Genomic DNA, 22801 nt, shown 5'->3' with positions numbered 1-22801 from the left:
AAAAAAAAATCAGCTAACGCCTTTTTATTCCCGTATATACGGGAGTAGGCGAGGCCATTTAGCCCTATCTAACTTTTGGAGACTGAGTGGGCAGTTCAATCTCCACTGGTACCCAATCAGAGACAGATGGCCCAAGGCTATCACTAATTAAGCGGTACGCAGTGAAGAGAGACGGCTCAAATGTGCCGCCATCTCGTGGTCTCTAACCCTAACACAATATATTTAATGTCTGAAATAATGTGGGTTCTACGGTCGATTTTCTTGAGTTTACAGGACGAAAAACCCGAGTTTCCGGGAGGAAAAACCTGCTTGCCCGTGCCAGAGATCGACTAACTCGGGAACCGGTCGAAAAAAGGCTTAGAAAAATTTCCTCTAGTCGCCGACTAGACTCGAAACCAAGACTTCCTTCGTGCGGCCTAGCGCGGTGGTGTGCAAACGCCACATCCACTGAGCTACACAGGCTCATTTTTTAAAAAATCAGCTAACGCCTTTTTATTCCCGTATATACGGGAGTAGGCGAGGCCATTTAGCCCTATCTAACTTTTGGAGACTGAGTGGGCAGTTCAATCTCCACTAACCTATGATTATAAGTATAAAATTAAAAAAATATAATAAAAAAGCACCAAGACCAAAGCTAAGGATTTCTAAGCCCTTGTATATGATTCTAATCTTACTCAAAGCAAACTTATTTATTGTTCCATGAAAAAATATTAAAATTATCTACTGTTCATATTGACAATTGACATTTATGTCTTTAAGGGTGAAGCAAAATGCTTTTCATATTCCCCGCTATCTGTTGTGGTTACAGTGAGGGTAAAATTTACGAGCAGTTTCCTCGCCCTGAATGGGCATGGAGATTATGCATCATTATAGGAGGCTAATATAGCTTTTGGTCTTCCATATTTGAATATGTCCGTTGGCTCGTATGCTGCAGCTTGTTGAACCAAATCGTTGGGATGTGTGGACGTCTTTAGGAAAAACTTGGATGCTAAGGATTGTAGAAAAGAGAAAATATAGGGAATATTTGTGTCTCTGTGGAGTTGGTTGTTTCTAACATACCACGGTGCGTTCAGAATCATTCTCAAGCACTTATTGTGCACTCGCTGTATTTTGATAATGTTAGCATTAGAGGTGTGGCTCCAGGCAGGAGAGGCATAGGTGACTATAGAACGAATTGTCATCAGGTATAGTTGCAATTTGATTCTGTTGCTGAGTTTGCTATTTCTATTAATTAGCAGATAGATCTGAGCTATGACTCTAGATGCCTTTGCGCACGTAGACTTGATGTGTTGGTTGAAAGATAGCTTTTTGTCGAGAATTACATACAGGTATTTTGTTTGTCTGCCAGGGATTTTAGTATTGAATAGTAACACATCTCCTGCCGGAGACATTGGCCATTTTGAGAAAAGAACAGCTGAGCTTTTCAGGGGGTTGACTTCCAATCTCCACTTGGAGAACCAACCCTCCAGCTTTAGAAGGTTTTCTTGAGGCTTTCTGGTAACGAAGTGGGGTCTGAGAGATCTGGTTAGTATTGCCGTATCGTCCGCATACAGGGCCAAAATGGAAGTCATCGGATTGTGTGGGATGTCCGACATGTATACAGAAAACAGCAATGGAGCCAGTAGAGATTCCTGCGGCACTCCAGCAAAGATATGGCGCTGGGACGATGTAGAACTGTTGATTTTAACTTGCACTGATCTATTCTGAAGATATGAATGGATTACATAATGAACCATTTTTAGTGAGGTACTGGCTGAGATAACTTTGTGCAGGAGTCCAAAATATCAGATTTTATCAAATGCTTTGGATAGGTCTAGGAAAACAGCTCCTGTGCACTAGCGCCAGTTGTAGCTGGTGGTGGTGTATTCGACAATTTTGTGGATTTGCTGGGTAGTACTATGGGGTTGTCGAAAACCAAACTGTTCTTTAGGGAGGATGTTTAGGTCATTTACTGAGGTTTGGAGTCGTGAGAGGATGACCTTCTCTGAAACCTTACCCGGATTGGAGATGAGACTGATTGGACGATAATTCTGCGGTAAGTGTGGGTCTTTGCCTGGCTTATGTATAGGAATCACATCAGCCAGTTTCCAGGTGGAAGGAAAATAGTGAAGTCTTATGATTGCATTTATTATACTGGTCAGGTGCACTATAGCTTTTCGAGGCAGCAGCTTGATCACCCTGTTTGAGATGCTGTCTGGTCCAGGAGCTTTATTGTTCTTAAGTTTTTTAATAATATCATAATTCAACAGGTGATGCGGGTGCAATATGGTCAGCACTAGTATCTGGGAGGTTTAGTGCATGCCTGACCTTTCTGTGGATTTTGTACAGATGATTGAAATCTAAGTTGTTATAAGAAGGTGTTTGCACTGATCCTCAATATTTTTTAGTATGGCTTCTGCCTTATCTGCATCTGTGTGGACTAGGCCCTGGTTTGAGATCAGATCATAGGGGGGAGGGATCTGTTTTTATTTTTGATGTTTCTCAGTAGTCGCCAGATAGAGTTATCAATAGGTGAGATAGAGGCTAACTTTTTATCCCAAACTTGGTTTCTATGTGTTTTAAGTGCATCTCTTCTGCTCCATTCAATCTGTTAAGCAGTGTCTTGTCTTGAGGTGCGCGAGTGTCATGAAATCGCTTCCTAGCTCTGCTCTTCTCTCTGATCAGGTCCATAATGTCCTCAGGCAAACGATCAGGCTTGGAAACAGGTTTCTGGAAAGTTGCAACCATTATAGCAGACTTAATCTGTTGGGTGAGGCTCGTCACTGCAGATTCCACATCTTCTGGTGTGCATATGTGAGGGACGGGTCCAATTTGATCCCTAAGTGCTTTAGACAATCTCTCCCACGATATGCCTGAATGAAAGGGAGGAGACAGGCATTCTTGTTCTCCCAATTGCAGTAGAATTGGGTTGCGATCCGACGACAGCTCGTTTAGTGATATAAGGCTGTACTGTAGTTTAATGTCTTGCAGGATGGCTATATCCAGGATGTCAGCAGTGCCAGACGTACTGAGATGAGTTGGTTCGGTAGGTCCAGCCACAACAGCATAGTTTGATCCTGTGTAGCTAGAAAGGATGCGACCATTTTTATTGGTAGATTTACTGTTTCAAGCAGGATGTTTTGCATCGAGGTCTCCAGCAATGATGACCGGTCCTTTTACTCCAAGGATGGCATCCAGATCTGATGTCAATAATGTCTTTAATGGAAGGTTGTAAGCAGAAAAAATTTTAAGGTTTCCAATTGAGTTTGTGAGGACATTAATTCCTGTGATTTCGAGGTAGTAGGGTTGGTTATTGAATGATGATTGATATATAGTTTTTGATAGGGGTGGCTGTACCTCCACCTCTGTAACCAAGTCTGTCGTTTCTGTAAATCTGATACCCTCTGATTTTCAGTGTGTCAGCAGGCCTCAGGTGCGTTTCATTGATTAGCAATATATCTGGGTTGCATCTATTATTAAATTCCTGGATTTTTAACAGTTTATTTTTTATACCATTGGCATTCCAACCGATAATCCTAAGAGAGTTTGGTGCGATTTTTTCCCTATGCATCAGAGAGTGCAGATAATATGGATTGGGTTTGCTGTAAGAATCTTTTTGTGACACATAAGGATGGATTTCAGTTACTGAAATCCTGCAGCATGTTTGCAAGAGAAGAGGTGATAACAGCTGATAGATTTGAATGTGGATTATTCAGGTTCTGGGTTTGTACTATCTGTTTGGAGCGTGCCACGTCAGCTGTGTTCTCGCTTGATGGTGAAGATTCGTTTTCTTAAGGGGCTCAGTTAATAATGGGCGAGCACCTGTTGTCATGATCTCACTCTTGGAGAACTGAGAAGCCTGAGCTTCAGGAATTCTCGCACTAGATGACGAGGTAGATTGATGATTTGGATCATTCCATCTGTTTTTGGGGTGATGTGTACACCCTCTATAATTAGCAGGTTGAGGACCCCCCACAATTAGCGCACTTAGCTGGGGTGGATTTTGGCTTGGCGCAGGTGTTTGTTGGGTGATTCTCGCCACATTTTAGGCATCTGAACTGAGCTTTGCATAGCTTCTGGGCATGGCCAAATTTTTGGCATCGGTGGCACTGCCCAGAAGATGCTTTCTTTCTCAATGGTTCTGGGGTGATTTTGAGTCCACAGATTGATTTTAAATTATAGATGTCTTTGTAAATGTTATGAATCTCAACCAAGACCAAAGGCATAGCTGTCTTATTTGATCTAAACATTCTAGTGACCTTTATGGGAAGTAATTCCTGTAAGTTAAGGTCAGTAACTATTTCATCCGTGTCAATATTCTCGGAGATTCCTTGTAGGACTACTTTCAGATTTTTTTCGGAGGCAAGTGAAAATGTGTGACATTGAGTTCCTCCTGCATCCATTTCCTTTGTAAGATTTCTATAATCAGCCACAGTGGTGGGCTGAATTCTTATACCTTCGTCTACATTTTTAGCAGATGTATAACTTATTTGTAAATTAGACATGATGGTTCTGAGTGTTGTCCATCTCTGCTTTTCCCTTAGGATAATCGGTGGCACATTTTCATTGGGGGAAGCAGAGAGATCTGAAATGGGAACATCCTCGTCCATACCAACATTTGTTGGCTCAGCAGCGAGAGTTTTCCTCCTCTTACGAGCGTGGATTTCTCCTTGATCAGAAGGATTAGAGGTAGAGACAACTAGATTGAGTTTTTCCTCCATTTGAGGAGAGTCTTCATTTTCCTCAACGTCGACTTCGGGTGAAGAATATAGGTTTAGGTAGCCGGGCCAATCCCGTTCAAACTTTTTGAGAAGCTTTTTTAATAAAAGTGAGTGCTACCCTTTTATCGAGTGACTCGATAATGATGTCGGGGTCAATCATGCTAGTAGGCCATGTTGTCAGCTTGAACTTCTTTTGGAGTTTATCAATAAGTACAAGAGCCGGCTCTTTATCGAGCAAATCAGTGAATACGTCTAAATCAGGCACGCTCATATCGTTTTAACTGCGTATGAGCGTTAATAAAAATCCCGCAGGTCTAAAGACCTGCCAGCAGAAATTTTTGTCGAATATCCCGCAGCCGCAAAGGCCTGCAAGCAATATCAAGCGTAGGCTAAAGAAAGCGATAGCAATTAAATTGCATCTAAACAAAGTCTTACCTTGATATTTCACGAAATGCAGAAAACCATTCCAAATTGCAAAACGATCTTCTAAGTTTACTTTCTGCGATAGCTACCGTTAAACCCTCATGACAAGACAAAAAAAAAAAAAAAAAAAAAAAAAACCTCCGCCGTTCATATCTATCTGATTTTTGTGTTTTATTCAATGCAATATTTTGTGACGAAGCCCAATCAGAAGCGACCTCTACATGTCGTGACCACTGTAGAAATGTTTAATCAGCACGCTCAGGGCCGTAATTATGCACAGGCGCACGAAACTAGTTGGGGAGAGTTTCCGAAAAATTACAGCCAATTTTAGGCCACAAACAATGAGAGGGGCCACCTGGAAGTATTGTAGTGCTTCAGGAAAATTGTAAGTACGGCCCTGAGCATGCTTATTACTTAAACAGAGTTCATATCCAATTATGAGACGTCAACGAATTGAGTCAATAGCATAGTTACGCGGTGAAAGTAATAAAATGCCTGGGTGGGGGATAAATGAGCAGAGCAATTGGATCCCGAAGATGTGTGACGGGGACACGAGTGCTGCAGATTTTCTCGTTGGAAGGGGCAGGAAACGTTGCATTGACTGCTTTGTACTAGTTAGTGTCCTTCCATGTGGGTAATTTCCAACTGAGGGACTCAGTTGAATAAATCTTTTTTCTTTTTTTTTTTTCCCATGCGGGTTTCCACGGAAATCATGCAGACTAACCGGGAAACAGAAGAGATAATGAATCGCTGATTGTTGCATAATCATCCATTCAACGCTACTGGCAGAAATTTTCTACTAATCGAACTTCCTTAAGTTTCACACACATACACAAAAGGAAGATGTCGCACCATAGAACCAAAGAGAATCCTCGGTGTCGCAGTCTAAAGAATGACAAGACCACCCTTCTTCTTGGTTGGTAAAGCGTGATTCGATTCCCTTCATGGAAGGGACGAATATTTGTCAGGGCGTTTTCAACCAACTAGACGATTTCACCTGGATGGATGTGGCAAGGTTTTTATTCCCCCTAAACACCAACTGTCCTTAATACATATTTTAAACCTTGAAGAATGGAGGCGCAACATCACTAAAAATAGAAAGACAAGTTTCTATTTCTCGCCCGCACAGTAAGCCTAGTGGCTATGCACTTTGCAACCACGTGCCTCGGAAAGGAGTGTTCTAGGTTCGATTCCCGTCGCCGACATGAGGAGCTTAAGGATCTTTCTCAGACATAGCCAAGTTAGCTGGTCCTGGGTGGACAGCAGGGTTTTTTCCTGTTTATTTGGTATATATATATAACGCTAAAGCTGGCTCTGTAACAGGCCAGTAGGCCTAATAACAAAAAATGAAATATCTACCAGCTAACTTGGCTATGTCTGAGAAAGATCCTTAAGCTTATTGTTTATTAATTAATCAACGGCATCTTTCCTCAATATGATTAACATCCGGGAATTTTTTCTTAAATATTAAGACGAAGTTTTTCTCAGAAAACTAATGTGTACAAAGGCAGATATATTCCCTTAGTACACTTTGCAAACAAGCTGTAGCCGAATGGGTTTATAGTTTCACCAAATATTTGTCATTGTACTGAGTGACATATGGACAATATTAATGAGACCATTATTTGATTTATCCACATTTCTCAGAAATTTTTACCAATGTTTCAAGAGTATTCGTTCAGCTAGCGAATCTCGGCATTGATAACCCATCTGTTATCAATGTTGCGAATTTATAAATCGCTAATTTAATAGACCAATTGATGGATGTATTCTCTGTGTAATTTCAAATGTTAATAAATTCTGTTAACACAACAAATGCATTTAAATTTTATATTTATGTAGTCTGGTTATAAAATAAATCCTATCCTTTTGTATGACACAGAGTTAAGTAATTATAGATTAAAAGCAACAAACCAAACAGTGAAATTATTTTTCTGTACTACCGGAGTGGTAAATTTAAAATTTCTCAGTATTATTGATTTTAATGCTAGTTTTAAGTTAGAGGCTTTGATTGTTAAACACACTTACGTAGAATTTACTTAAGGGCCACGTGATCTGTGCATAATCTTTATTAATTGCACACAATAGAGCACTCAAGGGGGGGGGGGGGAGTTGAGTAGACGATTTGAGAATACACACTACGCATCGCATACGACCTATGACTGAGCATCTGCAATGATCGCTAATTCATTAGTACAGAAATAGAAGACACGACACAACATAAATTTTAAAAAAATGAATTTTATTAATTAGGAAAAGATTTTTTTGGGGAAAGGGGCCCTTGCCCACCTTCTGGGTACGCCACTGATTGCACATGTCCGGTTTGACCCTTTTGGAAGAATAAAAACCTGAGTTTTCAGGACAGAAACATATCTGCTTCCTCATAAAGCTGGCTAATTCCTCATTCTTTGAAGAATCCTTAGAGGTACCTGACGTTGTAGATCGTATTTGAACCCAGGTTTTTCCAAACGAAGTGCAATTGTTGTATTGTTTTAGTTACAGAGGGCGCTAAAAGATAACAGACGACTATTTACAATGGATATATATTTACCGAAGCGCAGTCCAACGTTATATTAATGATTTGTTAAGTTTTTAGTGTATTTCTAATAAGAAATTTCATGGAAGATTTGACGCCTTTGCAGAATTAGATTTTGTTGTCCTTGCAGGCAATGTATGGTGTTCGAAAATATTATTCCTCAGTTACAAATACACACGTTCAGAAAAGAAAACATTTTTTTTTTAATTCTATATTTTTATTCTCCTAACGGAGTAGATGGAACTCATTATTCCTATTCCATCACCCTTTCAGGGATTTAGGCCGAGTCGCTTGTTTCCGTCTCATTCCATATTTTCCTTGGTCATCATTGACACACGTCAATGATGACCAAATGATGTCCCTTTTTGAATAGTATCAAAATGCCCATTCTTTCAATATTTTCGATTCATTTTTCTTTCTCTATTTATGCCCCCCCACCCTCAGAACACGCTATAAATAACATTTTTTTTGGGGGGGGGAGATTACATAAAAATACAACACATCAATACAGCAAGCGGGCTAAGGAATTTTTAATCTTTTTTTTTAATGATTTTATTATTTTTTTGTATTTGTTCATATTTTTAGGAGCCTGTTTAGCTCAGTGGATGTGGCGTTTGCACACCACGGCGCTTGGCCGCACGAAGGAAGACTTCGTTTCGAGTCTAGGCGGCGACTAGAGGAAATTTTTCTAAGCCTTTTTTCGACCGGTTCCCGAGTTAGTCGATCTCTGGCACGGGCAAGCAGGTTTTTCCTCCCGGAAACTCGGGTTTTTCGTCCTGCAAACTCAAGAAAATCGACCATAGAACCCACATTATTTTCAGACATTAAACATATTGTGTTAGGGACCACGAGATGGCGGCACATTTGAGCCGTCTCTCTTCACTGTGTACCGCTTAATTAGTGATAGACTTGGGTCATCTATCTCTGATTGGTACCGGTGGAGATTGAACTGCCCACTCAGTCTCCAAAAGTTAGATAGGGCTAAATGGCCTCGCCTACTCCCCGTATATGGGAATAAAAAGGCGTTAGCTGATTTTTTTTTATTATTTTTTTATATTTTTGGTACGTAATCTGGCACATACTTCAGTGTTGGGGTCTTCTGAAACTCTTCTACTTACCGAATTTGTTTCACTGCCAAGGACAGGAGGTACATTTTCCAGGATAGTTTCAACCAAGACTGAGTTAGCCAGTCTCACATAGTGATGGTAGGGTTTTTCCCCAGAAACTCGGTTCCTCATCCGTGAAATAAGCTGGCATGTAATGGTGACATCTTCAAATTACGATGTTGGGGTCATTCCAGTAGCTGACTATTCCTGTTTTTGTTTTCAATAAAAGCAAGCAGCAATAGCCTTATATAAGAGCATCACACAATAATCATATTTATGTTCTACCATCGTATCTTATTCAGTGCCTAAATCTTTGAGAGAGCAATATGCCAGTTGATGATTAAGAATATCAGATGGCAGAAGTTGCCTACTGTACTCTCTTCCTGAAATATTCTGTAGTCAATTTACTCACTCATTTTAGAAATTATGGACTTTACAACCGTGTTATAAATAACTATTTTAATTTCCCAACGTTTCGACCTTCATATGAAGGTCATCATCTGGAGTATATACCAATATACAAGGACAAGCTGAGTTACATTTCACACCGTACGCTAAAGAAACAATGATTTGATTACTGGTTATTCTACTGGCATGACCTCTAGTGAAAAAAAAATACAGATAAAATTACAAATTAATTGTTTAGAAACTAGATCAATAAAATAAATAATTTGTAATTTCATCTGTATTTTTTTTCACTAGAGGTCATACCAGTAGAATAACCAGTAATCAAATCATTGTTTCTTTAGCTTACTGGGTGAAATGTAACTCAGCTTGTCCTTGTATACTCTAGATGATGACCTTCGTATGAAGAGTGAAACGTCGGGAAATTAAAATAGTTATTTATAACACGGTTGTAAAGTCCATAATTTCTAAAATGAATGCTGCTCACCGTGCAACACTAAAAGAAAGGATTCAATTTACTCACCTACTAGGGAAAGCTAAGAGGGAACAGGCCACCTACCAATTTCTGAAAAGTTGTTACTTCCTTTGTTGAATAAAAAATAAAGGAGGATTTATTTACACGATGTTATTCTTAAACTTCAGAATATTATAATTCTGAAATTCTCACAATACAGAATGTAATGGTCATATAAGGAAAAAAGAAGCAGAAGACCCTTATATGTTTGATTCAAATTTTCAATAGAGTACCTTTTTCTAAAGCTTTTCTGCAGTCAAAGCTGGAAGCACATTCTTAAACGTGCAAATGAATCCAAGTTAATTAAATCTCATTCTGAGAAATTTAGTGATTCTGTCTTGCTAAATTTAGATGCATAGCAGGAAGATCCTGAAGAAAATTTAATGACTGACAAGCCCAACAAGATTTCACAGAAACAATTTGAAAATATTTTTCGTATAATTGAAGTTTTTAAGCAGAACTTAGAGGCTGACCCTGATGAAGAGAGAAGCAGTAAAATTCGCAGAAGAGTAGAAGAGGCAATAGAGCCATACCATGAGATGCATGAAAAAAAAAAAAAAAAAAAAAAAAAAAAAAAAAAAAAAAAAAGAAACAGGATCCCCCCCAAACTGTTAGCTCAATTCTCTTTGAATAATAAATTTATATTCTAAATGTTTTATTGTCTTTCAGCTTCATGGTTTTCCTTTAATGAGATATACCTTAATTCTTTTATGGGAAAAAAAAAAATTTGAAGAATGCATTATACTTTTTTCCCATAGGTTATTATATTCAAATTAGTGCATTTTCAAGAAGTTCACTATCCACTGTGCATGCAGCTGATTGCTTTTAAAAATGAAAGCAATTTCTGAATAAGAAACAATAAGAAACAGAGCTTTTGATCTGTTTTAATGAATGTATTAATCCAGGGATTACTGTATCTGCAAAATTATGTGAACACATCGTTGAGCTGCAGGATGACCCCTTTTTGTTTTAAGATACCAATTTTGTGTATTTTGTGGCAATGTACAATAACTATTTTAAGAGTGCAATTTGGCAAGATGATGGAATATTTAGTCGTCTACAATAATTTTGGTTTTAAATGTGATTCCCACCACTAAATGGTGTAAGTTTACACAAAAGTTTGTTTGATCTCTAGAAGAGGAAACTGATCTAAAGATCAAAGTGCATTTTCAAGTATGCTTAAAAATGCTTAAGGCTCACATTTATTGCTTTGTTTAGGAATTTAAGTGGATATATATTCAAATTTTTTTTAAAATCAATTTTGATTGTAAAGTTTTGATTCTGTACCCTGGAGGCTTAAGACACCATCTCCAATTTTTACCAGAACTTAATTTCTACATGGTGTTCATGTTTCACGAGGCATAAAACATTAAGATTTTCTTTCTTTTAGAAGTTAAACATGTTTAAAATTGACCTAACTGCAGCAAAAATTGAGAATAAATATGAAAAATCAATGTTAAACAATTATTCTCCTGGCCATACTGAAAAATTGCTATTTTGTAAGAGTGTCCTATATTTATAGGGTACAGAATTAAATATTACAGAAACAGTGCAGTGAACAAGATAAAATACTTTAGTTTTAATACCAAAAAGAAAATTCAATTTAAGAACTTCACTATCCACTGTGCATGCAGTTGACTGTTTTAAGAAAAAGAGCTTTTGATCGTTTGTGTATGTTTCACTGGCTTCAAACTCCAGTTCCCTTTCCACCATAATTTCCAGATCTCTCATCTCCCCCACTTCCTTCAAAATTTTGCTAACAATTTTATACTTTGAATCCACCCTCATCTACCAAATTTCAAAACATTACACTTTGCCACATTAAACTGGCAGCTACCCTCATTTGCTTACTAATACACCCTATTCAACTCCTCCTGCAGGACTACAACTGATTGACTCTTCTCCCTAACTTTGCATCATCTGCATATCTTCAATTAAACATGCCGATCACTTACCAACATCATTAATATACAAGTTAAACAATAATGATTACAAAACTGGCCCCTATGGCAAGACATGCCTAGTGATTTTTTTTCTTTTGGGATTCTGCCCCCCCCCCCCCACTTCCAGTGATGGAGGAATCTTAACACTGCAGCCTATAATGACATTCTGTCCTTCCAACTTTATGGCAACAGTTTGGTAACCTTTTCTTGTTTAACCATGATAATGCCCCTGTCCACAAAGCAAGGCATGCACAGGAAGGGTTTGATGTGATGGATGTTGAAGAACTTGACTGACCAACACAGAGCCTTGATCTCACTCCACTGAACACTGTGGAATGAGCTGGAACACTGACTGGAAGTAGGCCAAAATACCTGACCTGGAAGAACGGAAAGGATTTACCACAGTAGTGTAACAAAATCTAGTGGAAAGCCTTCTTAGAAGATTGAAGGCGCTGTTATAGTGGCAAAGTGTGGACCAGCTTTACACTAATGCCTTTTATATTAGAGCTGGGGCAGCCAAACCACGGCTCGTAAGCCACATGCAGCTCTTTGATATATAATTGTGTAACTTGCAGAAATATGTTGGCTGAACTTCTTTTTACATCACAATTAATATAACAGGTAAATAAAAAGTTTTTAAGATTACTGAGAGTCCAGTGGATTAAAACATAAGTTTAATGTTCATGGCGAGTAAATATATTTCATCATCATCATCAAATTCCTGCCATGTACCCTCAAGGGGTGTACAGGATATGAAAGTACTACATGAAAAAATTACATCATTACTAACTTCCTATCTACAATTTTCCTCCAAATCAGTCTGTTACTTGTCAAGACTCCAACATTATCAGATCTTATATTTCTATCGTCTAAGGCACTTTGTACCGTATCAATCCACCTATATCTTGGTCTTCCCCTCGGTCGTTTTCCTGCCAACCTGGTGGAGAACACTTGTTTTGCTAATCTTTCCTCTCCCATTCTATTTAAGTGACCATACCACCTGAGATTAGCTCTGCTAACGCATTCCTGGATGCTGACAATGTCAAGTTCTTTCCTAATATCCTCATTTTTAATATGATATTGCCATTGATGCCATCTGCTCACGCCTCTAATCTTTCTCAGGACTCTCATATCTCCGGTCTCTAGTCTTTGGTCAAGTGTTTTACTTCTGACCCAGCTCTCAGATCCATAAGTTAAAACTGGTTTGAACACTGTCTTGTATACAGCTAATTTAGTGTTCTGACTAATTTCTCTCTTATTCCATATGAATTTATTCAATTGACTTCCCACCATACCAGCTTTGTTGATTCTGTTGTCTATTTCTATATTTAATTTACCATCTTCAGTAAAAATCGTGCCTAAGTAGCTGAAATGTTTTACTTGTTCCACAGGTTCTCCATTCACAACACAGTTGACATTTTCAATGATTCTGCCTATTTTCATTGTCTTTGTCTTTTTATTGCTGACCTTCATACCTATTACAACAGATATTCAATTTAATCAGAGAATCTTGCAGACTTGTAGCGGATTTATTTAGAAGTATAACATCATCCGCATAAAGCAAAGAGGTGACATTAACATCTCCAATTTTGATATCAGGTTTAATACCACTTTCCTTCATAATGTGATCCATATAGATAATGAATAACAGATGGGATAATGGACATCCTTGTCTCACACCAGATTTAACATTAAACCATCTTCCTGTACTTCCTTCAATTCTAACTGCTGACTTACAACTCAAATAAAGACTAAGTATTGCTTGATATAATACCCCATTGACACCATATAACTGCAGCGTATTGAACAGCTTCTCTCTTGGCACCTTGTCATATGCCTTTTCCAAATCAACAAAACTTAAATACAGATCTTTGTTATATTCCCATGCTTTCTCGACTATTTGTCGTAAAGTGAAGATCTGATCCTGACAGCCTCTATTTGGCCTGAATCCAGCTTGTTCTTCACCAAGCTTTTCTTCCACAATTCTTCTCAACCGTTTCTCAATTATACTTGCATACATCTTGCCAGGAACACTCAGTAGGGAAATACCTCTGTAATTCTCACATTCAGTTTTATTTCCCTTTTTATATATGGGTACTATGAGAGCTCTACTCCAATCATCGGGAATTTGTCCCTCTGTCCAGGCTTTCTGAACTATGCAGTGCAGCCACTGTAAAACTTTTCTACCACCATACTTCAGCACTTCTGGTCGAATATCATCTACTCCTGCTGCCTTTCCACATTTCAAGCCTTTGATGGCTTTTTCTACTTCAAGTATGGATATGTATTGCTGACTGCATGCCTGGTCAGTGCTTTTTATCACTGTGCTGTCATCACTGCTTGTTTCATTTAGCAGTTTTTTCAAAGTAATTACTCCATACTCCAAGGATATCTTTTTCTCCTGTTTTCATGTCACCTTTATCATCTCTAACTCCTTTTACAGCACTCTTTCCTCCATTCCTAAGCTGCTTCAACAACCTCCAGAATATTTTGCTACCTTCTTGATATTTATTTTCTATATTCTTGCCAAAGTCCTCCCATGACTTTTGTTTAGCTAGTTTTACACACTGTTTAGCTTTCTTACATTTGTCTCTGTATTCTGTAAGAGTAAAAGCTGACTTATTTGTCAGGAACTTTTGATATGCTTTCTTCTTTTCCTTCACTGCCTCTTTAACTTCCTGTGTCCACCAGGGAGTTCTGATTTTTTTATCCTTGCACACAACCTCACCACATGCCTCTCTGGCTGAATCAATCAGAGTTTTCTTCAGAGTTTGCTGCTGAATCTCCAAGGTTTGATTCCTGTTCTCAAACTCTTTCATTTTCTTTTCAATAATATTTCTGTATTTTAGTCTACAGTTCACATCTGAGAGCTGCTCAACTTTTATTCGCTTTAAAACTTTCTTACATGTTATTCTTTTCAATATGAAATTGAATTTTATCCTGCTCAAGACTAAATAGTGATCACTTCCAATTTCAAATCCTCTGTGCACTCTGGTGTCTTGCACCAGGGAGAAAACATCACTATCAACAATAACATAGTCAATGAGACTTTTCTTATTCCTAGCCTCTTCTCTCCATGTGAATTTGTGCACATTTTTATGTTGGAACATGGTGTTAGTAATAACCAGTCCATGTCCTGAGCAGAAATCCAACAGGATATTTGCCATTATTATTAGCTTTGCTCTTTTCTCCAAATTTTCCCAAAATATTTTTGTATGTCTCGCAATCATTTCCTACTCTGCTATTTAGATCCCCAACAAGGACCGACTTTTCCTTTTTCATTGTGTCAGTTGCTTTTTCTAAAGCGTCAAAAAATTCCTCCACTTCTACCTTAGTAGAACCTTCTGTGGGACCATAGGCACAAATAAGTCTCATTGTCCAGTTCCCCATTCTCATATTTGCCCACATTACTCTACTTGAGACTGACTGCCATTCAAGAAGATTAGCCTTGTATTTTGTGTTGAATATTATTGCTACTCCTTCTTTTCCTTGATTGTCATTGCCTGAATATAACATTTTGTATTTATTGCTCAGAAAGATCTCACCAGTTTTGGTCTTTTTTGTTTCAGTCACCCCTATTATGTCGATCTGGTACTTATCTAATTCCTCAGCTAGCTCCATTTCTTTGCCATTCAGGCTTCTTACGTTGATAGTTGGGGTTTGTTTTCAGATTTGTTCCAGTAGCTGACTTTTCACTGTTCGCCCTGGCGAAAACAACGGGGGCCTTGTTTAACTGGGCGACGCCCCAGCCGGCATGAAATTTTGTCATGTTGTACCATCATTTTTTATTTTGGTTTAACCAATAAGAATACAATTTGTTCGGCTAAATCCCAAATTGCCAGCCCATCCTCGTTCGTTCAGTATCAAAGTAGATACCCAACAGGATGCACCACGAGAAGGTGAGGATTGGACATTAGGTCAGAAGCCCTGGTCGGTTCTCCACATTTCTTTAACGGCTATGTGGAGGTCTCCTCTCAGTTCTACAGCTTTGACCCTTAAGCATCCTGTAAATATATTTAAGAAATTTAATTTAATTTTAATGCTCTATTTGAGTCAGGGATTAAAAAAAATTTCAGATCAGCAAGGATTACAGAGAAATTGTGCTGGAGAATCAGTAATCGCACATGCTGGTGCTGACAATATTAGTTTTAGTGGACTTGGCTTGCAATCATGTGATTATGGCATGTGTTGCGAGCAGTGAAATTTGTGGAGTGTTAATGTGATACTTGGCACTGTAGATTTTGGTTACATTGCATGTGTTGGAGCTTATTGTTTCTTTTCAGTTTAATATTTTTCGAAATGTCTGTGAAAATTTTTTGAAGGAAGATGGTGTCAGCCAATTGTAAGAAGTGAAAGTATGAAGATAAAAACAGAAATTTTAACCAAGAGTGGGAGGAAGATTTTGCATTCACTGTTAAAGGAAATAAACATTTGTGTCTTATCTGCAATGTGCCACTCGGTCATTACAAAGCCAGTAACCTGAAATGTCACTATGAAACAGATCACAAAAACCTTTTATTTATCTGATTATCCATCTAAATCAGAATTATGGAAAACTTAACTGTGTTAAAATCATCAATAAATGGCCAGCAGATACTGTTGACAACATTTCATTAAGGAAGGCAATACAACTGAAGCTAGTTTTGTTATATCGTAGAATATTGCTTGTACTAAAATGCCCATATTCTGATGGCGATCTCTAATTTTATTGGTTTACACACTTTCCTCTGTGTTTTGACCAGACAACTAAGACAAATAAATATCATTATAAATATCTGCTTTTACCCCTTTTATTTTTATTTTTGGTAGTCTCATTTAATATTAATGAAATGCAAATTTGCATATTTTATCTTAGATGTTGTTTCCATTGTTCATTACTGTAAAATACACTCAATATAGTTCCATGATAATCAGGATACTGAAAACATTTGGTTATATTGTGAACTCTGATTTTTGAAACTGATACCAATTAACATTCAACATACATAGATGAATACATATTATTACGTACATGTATTTCTTAATATTTATATAAAATTTTTGTAACAAAATGTGCATGTAACAATAAAAACATGTATGTATATTTGTTCATGTTTTGTGGCTTTCAAACATCTGAAGTTTATCGTAAGTGGTTCTTATAAGCAAATTTGGCCAACTTTAGATTTCCTGTCGCAAATATAAAATTCATGCGCTTGTATTCTCTTTTCTATTAAAAAGAACAGTTTGTCTGAAATAAGACTAACGACAATCACATGAAACTTGGTAGATACCAGGAAGAGCCATAGGGGAATATTAGAGTGAGAGCACGGATAACTATTATTGCCTGAATAAACATCTTGTAGCTATTTTGAAGAATCTCACCTGTTTTTGTTTTGTTTTGGTAACACCAATTATGTAAAGGTGGTACTTCTCTATTTATTATAATAACGGCTATTATAGCCTGTTTTTGTTTATGAGTGTCCCTTATTTTAAATACATTGGCTATTATTACTCAAAAAAGGGGTATATATATATTTTAGGGCATTATGGGTGAGTATAGAAGGCAATTATAGCAGAATAAAAGAGGTGGAAAAATTTTGTACATACCTTGTTTTGATTCCAGGATGTCTTCCAATTTCATGATCCTGCTTAAGGTTGTTTATAAAAAGGGGGGGGGAGAGGAAGGGAGCGTGGGGGTGTGTTTTGACGTGGGAAAATAAATTTGGAAACCCGGGTTATGTATTAATAATATATATATATTATTGTGTTTAGGGGCACATTTTGTGGGGGGGGGGGAAGGAGAAGAGTTTACTTATGTGGAAACTGGGGCAGGGGAGGGGGTTAACGGGGTGCAGACTGTTTCGGTCGACTGATCATCATCGGAACTTTTTCGGAATGAGTGTAGGGCTATGTCAAGACTGTAAGTTGAATCTGCCAAATAAGGGCATTTGTTGTCGCTAAATGGTCGGAAGCGTGGCTTAATTTGTAAGTTCTGGATCGTCCAACATTCGGAAAAGTCTGCAAGATTCTCTGACTAAATTGAATAACTGTTGTAATAGATATGGTATTTAGATCAGCAATAAAAAGACAAAGACAATGAAAATAGGCAGAATCACTGAAAATGTCAACTGTGTTGTGAATGGAGAACCTATGAAACAAGTAAAACATTTCAGTTACTTAGGCACGATTTTTGGTGAAGACGGTAAATTAAATATAGAAATAGACAACAGAATCAGCAAAGCTGGTATGGTGGGAAGTCAATTGAATAAATTCATATGGAATAAGAGAGAAATTAGTCAGAACACTAAATTAGCTGTATACAAGACAGTGTTCAAACCAGTTTTAACTCATGGATCTGAGAGCTGAGTCAGAAGTAAAACACTTGACCAAAGACTAGAGGCTGCAGATATGAGAGTCCTGAGAAAGATTATAGGCGTGAACAGATGGCATCAATGGCAATATCATATTAAAAACGAGGATATTAGGAAAGAACATGACATTGTCAGCATCCAGGAATGTGTTAGCAAGCTAATCTCAGGTGGTATGGTCACTTAAACAGAATGGGCGAAGAAAGATTAGCAAAACAAGTGTTCTCTGCCAGGTTGGCAGCAAAACGACCCAGAGGAAGACCAAGATATAGGTGGATTGATACGGTACAAAGTGCCTTAGACGATAGAAATATAAGATCTAATAATGTTTGAGTCTTGACAAGTAACAGACTGATTTGGAGGAAAATTGTAGATAGGAAGTTAGTAATGATGTAATTTTTTTCATGTAGTACTATCATATCCTGTACACCCCTTGAGGGTACATGGGAGGAATTTGATGATGATGATGAGTAATTCAATACACATAACTATTGCCTTGAAAAAATGCAGAGTTTATTTTTATTTAAGTTCTGTCTAAAAGTGTGTGGCACCTACCACTCATCATAGATTGGCCCTCATATAGAATGAAGTTGGCCATGGCTGGTGAAGACAAAGAGTTGTGGAATTAGTGCCCTCACTCGATGAGTCTTTCGCCTCCATAGAGGTGTGACAAATAATAATAATAATTATCCAATTCCTCAACGAGCTCTATTTCTTTGCCATTCAGGCTTCTTATGTTGATAGTACCGATCTTGAACTCTGGTAATGTTGAGTTTAGGTGTGTTTCAGGATTTGTTCCAGTAGCTGACTCGAATTCGTTGCTTGCCCTGGTTCCCCGGCGAAAACAACAGGGGCCTTGTTCAACCAGGCAACATCCCAGCTGGCATAAAATTCTGTCATGTTGTACCATCATTTTATTTGTGGTTTAAGCCAATAAGAATATAGTTTGGTAGGCTAAATCCCAAATTGCCAGCCCATCCTCGTTCGTTCAGTATCCAGGTAGATACCTAACAGGGTGCACCATGAGAAGGTGAGGATAGGACATTAGGTTAGAAGCCATAGTCAGTTCTCTGTATTCCTTTAAAGGCTATGTGGAGGTCTCCTCTCAGTTATACAGCTTAGACCCTTAAGCATCCTCCCACCAGATAAGGACTCTTATGTTGATATTATATTATCATTAGCATAGTATTACACAATTATCAAATATTCCATGGTGAGAATTTGATGGCAGGTTTAATCTTTTTATTTTTTTAAATAATGAATTGACACCGTTTAGTACCAAAAAATCAATGCTTTGTAAGCAGCTATTAACCTGAGTGAACATGTAAATACAATATCTATATTATTTTCTAATAAGAAAAATTTATAGAAAATACTGTTCTTGATTTTTGTACTGACTTTTCTGATAATGTTGCATATGTTGAATGCGAAACAGTAAAGACTAAACTGTAGATTGAAAATGATTTTAATTAAGGATTGAGAACAGTATGAATTCTATATTCAGATTACTTTGTTTGTTTGGTGAGCATCTTTTTCATATCTGTAGAAATGCTTCTTGCAAACAAACTTTTTATTATACCTACGAAATATCCCAACTATGAGAAATTCAAAGATAAATATTCTATTATTTATTATTATTATTACACATATATACATATATATTATATATCATGGCATCTTGTTACCAAAACACTTACATTTTGATATCACTTCATCATGGATACCTGTTAAGTGCATGATGCATGCCATGAGGATTCATATTAACAGGTAGTTCTGATGGATGGTTAAGATGATGACCATTAGGGGGTAGAGGTGTCTGATATTGTTGTGGATGCATATTATTGAGAGGAGGAGGTGGTGGTGGTGCTTGGTAAGGAAGTTGAGTACTATGTGGAAGATGCATATTTGTTAATAATGGTGATACATTATGCTGTGGGACAGCAAGAGATGGTGTATTCACATTATGGGGAAGGGCTGATGGTATGTTATGAGGAGGTGTAGGGTTAGGAGGAGGAGCTCTGCATATATTATACTGAGGTCTTTGAGCATCAAAATATGACATATTGGCATTATGGATAGGTAGTGAAGTGCCAAGAGGAGGAACTGGCTGCACATCACAGGAAGAAAGTGGACAAGTAGGAGGTGTGGAGTGTATGGTAGGCATAGGTTGTGGAGTATCAAACTGTGATATATTGTTTTTATGGGAAGGGATAGAAGCACTAGGAGATGCTGAGTGTATAGTATGAGGAGAAAATGAAGGATTAAGAGATGACTGGTGTACATTATATGAAGATTGCGGAGAGACAAAAGATGGTGCATTGGCATTATGAGAAGGGAGTGAAGTACCATGAGGAGGTGCTGATTGTATATTATGGGGAGAAAATGAAGGATTAGGAGGTGTTTGAGGTGCATTATAAACAAGTCGTGGAGTGTCAAAACGAGTAATTGCATTATGGGGAGTGCCAACAGGAGGTACTAACTGTGTATTATGAGGAGGTACTGGTTGCATGTTAAGGAGAGGTGGTATTCCAAGCTGTGGTGGCTGTACATTATGAGCCTGTGCTGGAGGTACATTATGAGCCTGTGCTGGAGGTACATTATGAGCCTGTGCTGGAGGTACATTATGAGCCTGTGCTGGTGGTACATTATGAGGAGGAATGGAAGCACCGTATAAAGTTGAAGGATATGCATTTTGAGTTGATGGCACTGAACCCTGTGAAGGTGGTGGTGGTGTACGAAGAAAGGAAAAATGTGCATTATGTGGAGAAAATACACCACCTGGAGCAGATATATTAGGAGAAGGAGGTGGTTGCGTATTAAATTGTCTTGGTGGTAAAGTGTTTTGTGGCGGATGCATATTAGACAATGCTGGGGTTACATTAAGTGATGGAGACAGAGTATCTGGAGTTCCAGGGTTTAATGGATACCTGAAAGGAGGAGAATTCGTTGCAGATGAGTGTTGTTCTCCACCCAAAAATTGAAACATGTTATGATTTGGTGGTCCAGAATTCAAAGTTGATGGATTTGAGACACAACTGTTGCTTGATACAGAAGAACTATGATCTGTAAATAGTCTCGAATTCTGATACTGAAAACCTAAAAGATCAAAAAAATTAATTTATTAGTAAAAAAAATTGTAGTTATCAATTACTATAGTAAAACTATAGGCAAATTTCTTATAGTCAAGGTTTACAATAGTGAATATTCATTAAAACACTTTTGGCTAGAATTCTTCACCATCACAATCATCAAATTCCTGACATGCACCCTCAAGGGGTGTACATGATATGACAGTATTAAATGAAAAATTTCCCTCATTACCAACTTCCGATTTACAATTTTCCTCCAAATCAGTCTGTTACTTGTCAAGACTCCAACATTATCAGATCTTATATTTCTATCGTCTAAGGCACTTTGTACAGTATCAATCCACCTATATGGTGGATTGATACTGTACAAAGGTCTTCCTCTGGGTCGTTTCCCTGCCAACCTGGCAGAGAACACTTGTTTTTGCTAATCTTTCCTTGCCCATTCTGTTTAAGTGACCATACCACCTGAGATTAGCTCTGCTAACGCATTTCTGAATGCTGACAATGTCAACATTCAGGAATGCCTCTAATCTTTCTCAGGACTCTCATATCTGTGGTAAAGTGTTTTACTTCTGACCCAGCTCTCAGATCCATAAGTTAAAACTGGTTTCAACACTGTCTTGTATACAGCTAATTAAGTCCGACAAATTTCTTTCTTATTCCATATGAATTCATTCAATTGACTTCCTATCATACCAGCTTTATAGATTCTGTTGTCTATTTCCATATTTAATTTACCATCTTCAGTAAAAATCGTGCCTGAGTAACTGAAATGTTTTACTTGTTCCACAGGTTCTCCGTTCACAACGCGGTTGACATTTTCAATGATTCTGTCTATTTTCATTGTCTTTGTATTGCTGACCTTCATACCATATCTATTACAACAGTTATTCAATTTAGTCAGAAAATCTTGCAGACTTGTAGCAGATTTTTTTAGAAGTATAACATCGTCCGCATAAAGCAAAGAGCTAACATTAACATCTCCAATTTTGGTATCATGTTTAATATCACTTTCCTTCATAATGTGATCCATATAGATAATGTACATCCTTGTCTAACACCAGATTTAACATTAAACCATCTTCCTATACTTCCTTCAATCTTAACTGCTGACTTACAACTCAAATAAAGACTAAGTGTTGCTTGATATAATGTCCCATTCACACCATATAACTAATGTATTGAATAGCTTCTCTCTCTTGGCAGCTTGTCATATGCCTTTTCCAGATCGACAAAACTTAAATACAGACCTTTGTTATATTAACATGCTTTCTCAACTATTTGTCTTAAAGTGAAGATTTGATCCTGACAGCCTCTATTTGGCCTGAATCCAGTTTGTTCTTCACCAAGCTTTTCTTCCACAATTCCCAACCGTTTCTCAAGTATACTTGCATAGATCTTGCCACGAACACTCAGTAGGGAAATGTAATTCTCACATTCAGTTTTATTTCCCTTTTTATATATGGGTACTATGAGAGCTCTACTCCAATCATCAGGAATTCATTCCTCTTCCCAAGCTTTCTGAACTATGCAGTGCAGCCACTGTAACACTTTTATACCACCATACTTCAGCATTTCTGGTCGAATATCATCTACTCCTGCTGCCTTTCCACATTTCAAGCCTTTGATGGCTTTTTCTACTTCAAGAATGTATATGTATTCCTGACTGCATGCCTGGTCAGTGTTTTTTACCACTGTGCTGTCATCACTGCTTGTTTTATTTAGCAATTTTTCGAAG

The 22801-nt window shown here is 37.7% G+C and overlaps 1 protein-coding gene across 1 annotated transcript in view; it reads right to left on the bottom strand.

Moving 5' to 3' along the window:
• Nucleotides 1–19423: 19423 nt before the first annotated feature.
• LOC150099276 (uncharacterized) overlaps nt 19424–22801 on the bottom strand; it is a 55884-nt gene continuing 52506 nt past the window's right edge. Inside the window, exon 9 of the mRNA XM_090403901.1 lies at nt 19424–21070. Within this exon, the coding sequence (XP_090260027.1) occupies nt 19689–21070 (1382 nt within the window). The 3' untranslated portion in view covers nt 19424–19688. The remainder of the gene's footprint in view (nt 21071–22801) is intronic.

The sequence above is a fragment of the Typopeltis vanoorti genome, chromosome 14 (genome assembly GCF_054136105.1).
Source record: "Typopeltis vanoorti isolate ZY-2024b chromosome 14, IOZ_Tvanoo_1.0, whole genome shotgun sequence".
In the NCBI taxonomy this organism is placed as follows: Eukaryota; Metazoa; Arthropoda; class Arachnida; order Uropygi; family Thelyphonidae; genus Typopeltis; species Typopeltis vanoorti.
Note: the sequence above shows the minus strand (reverse complement) of the source record. Positions and strands in the feature narration are given on the sequence as shown.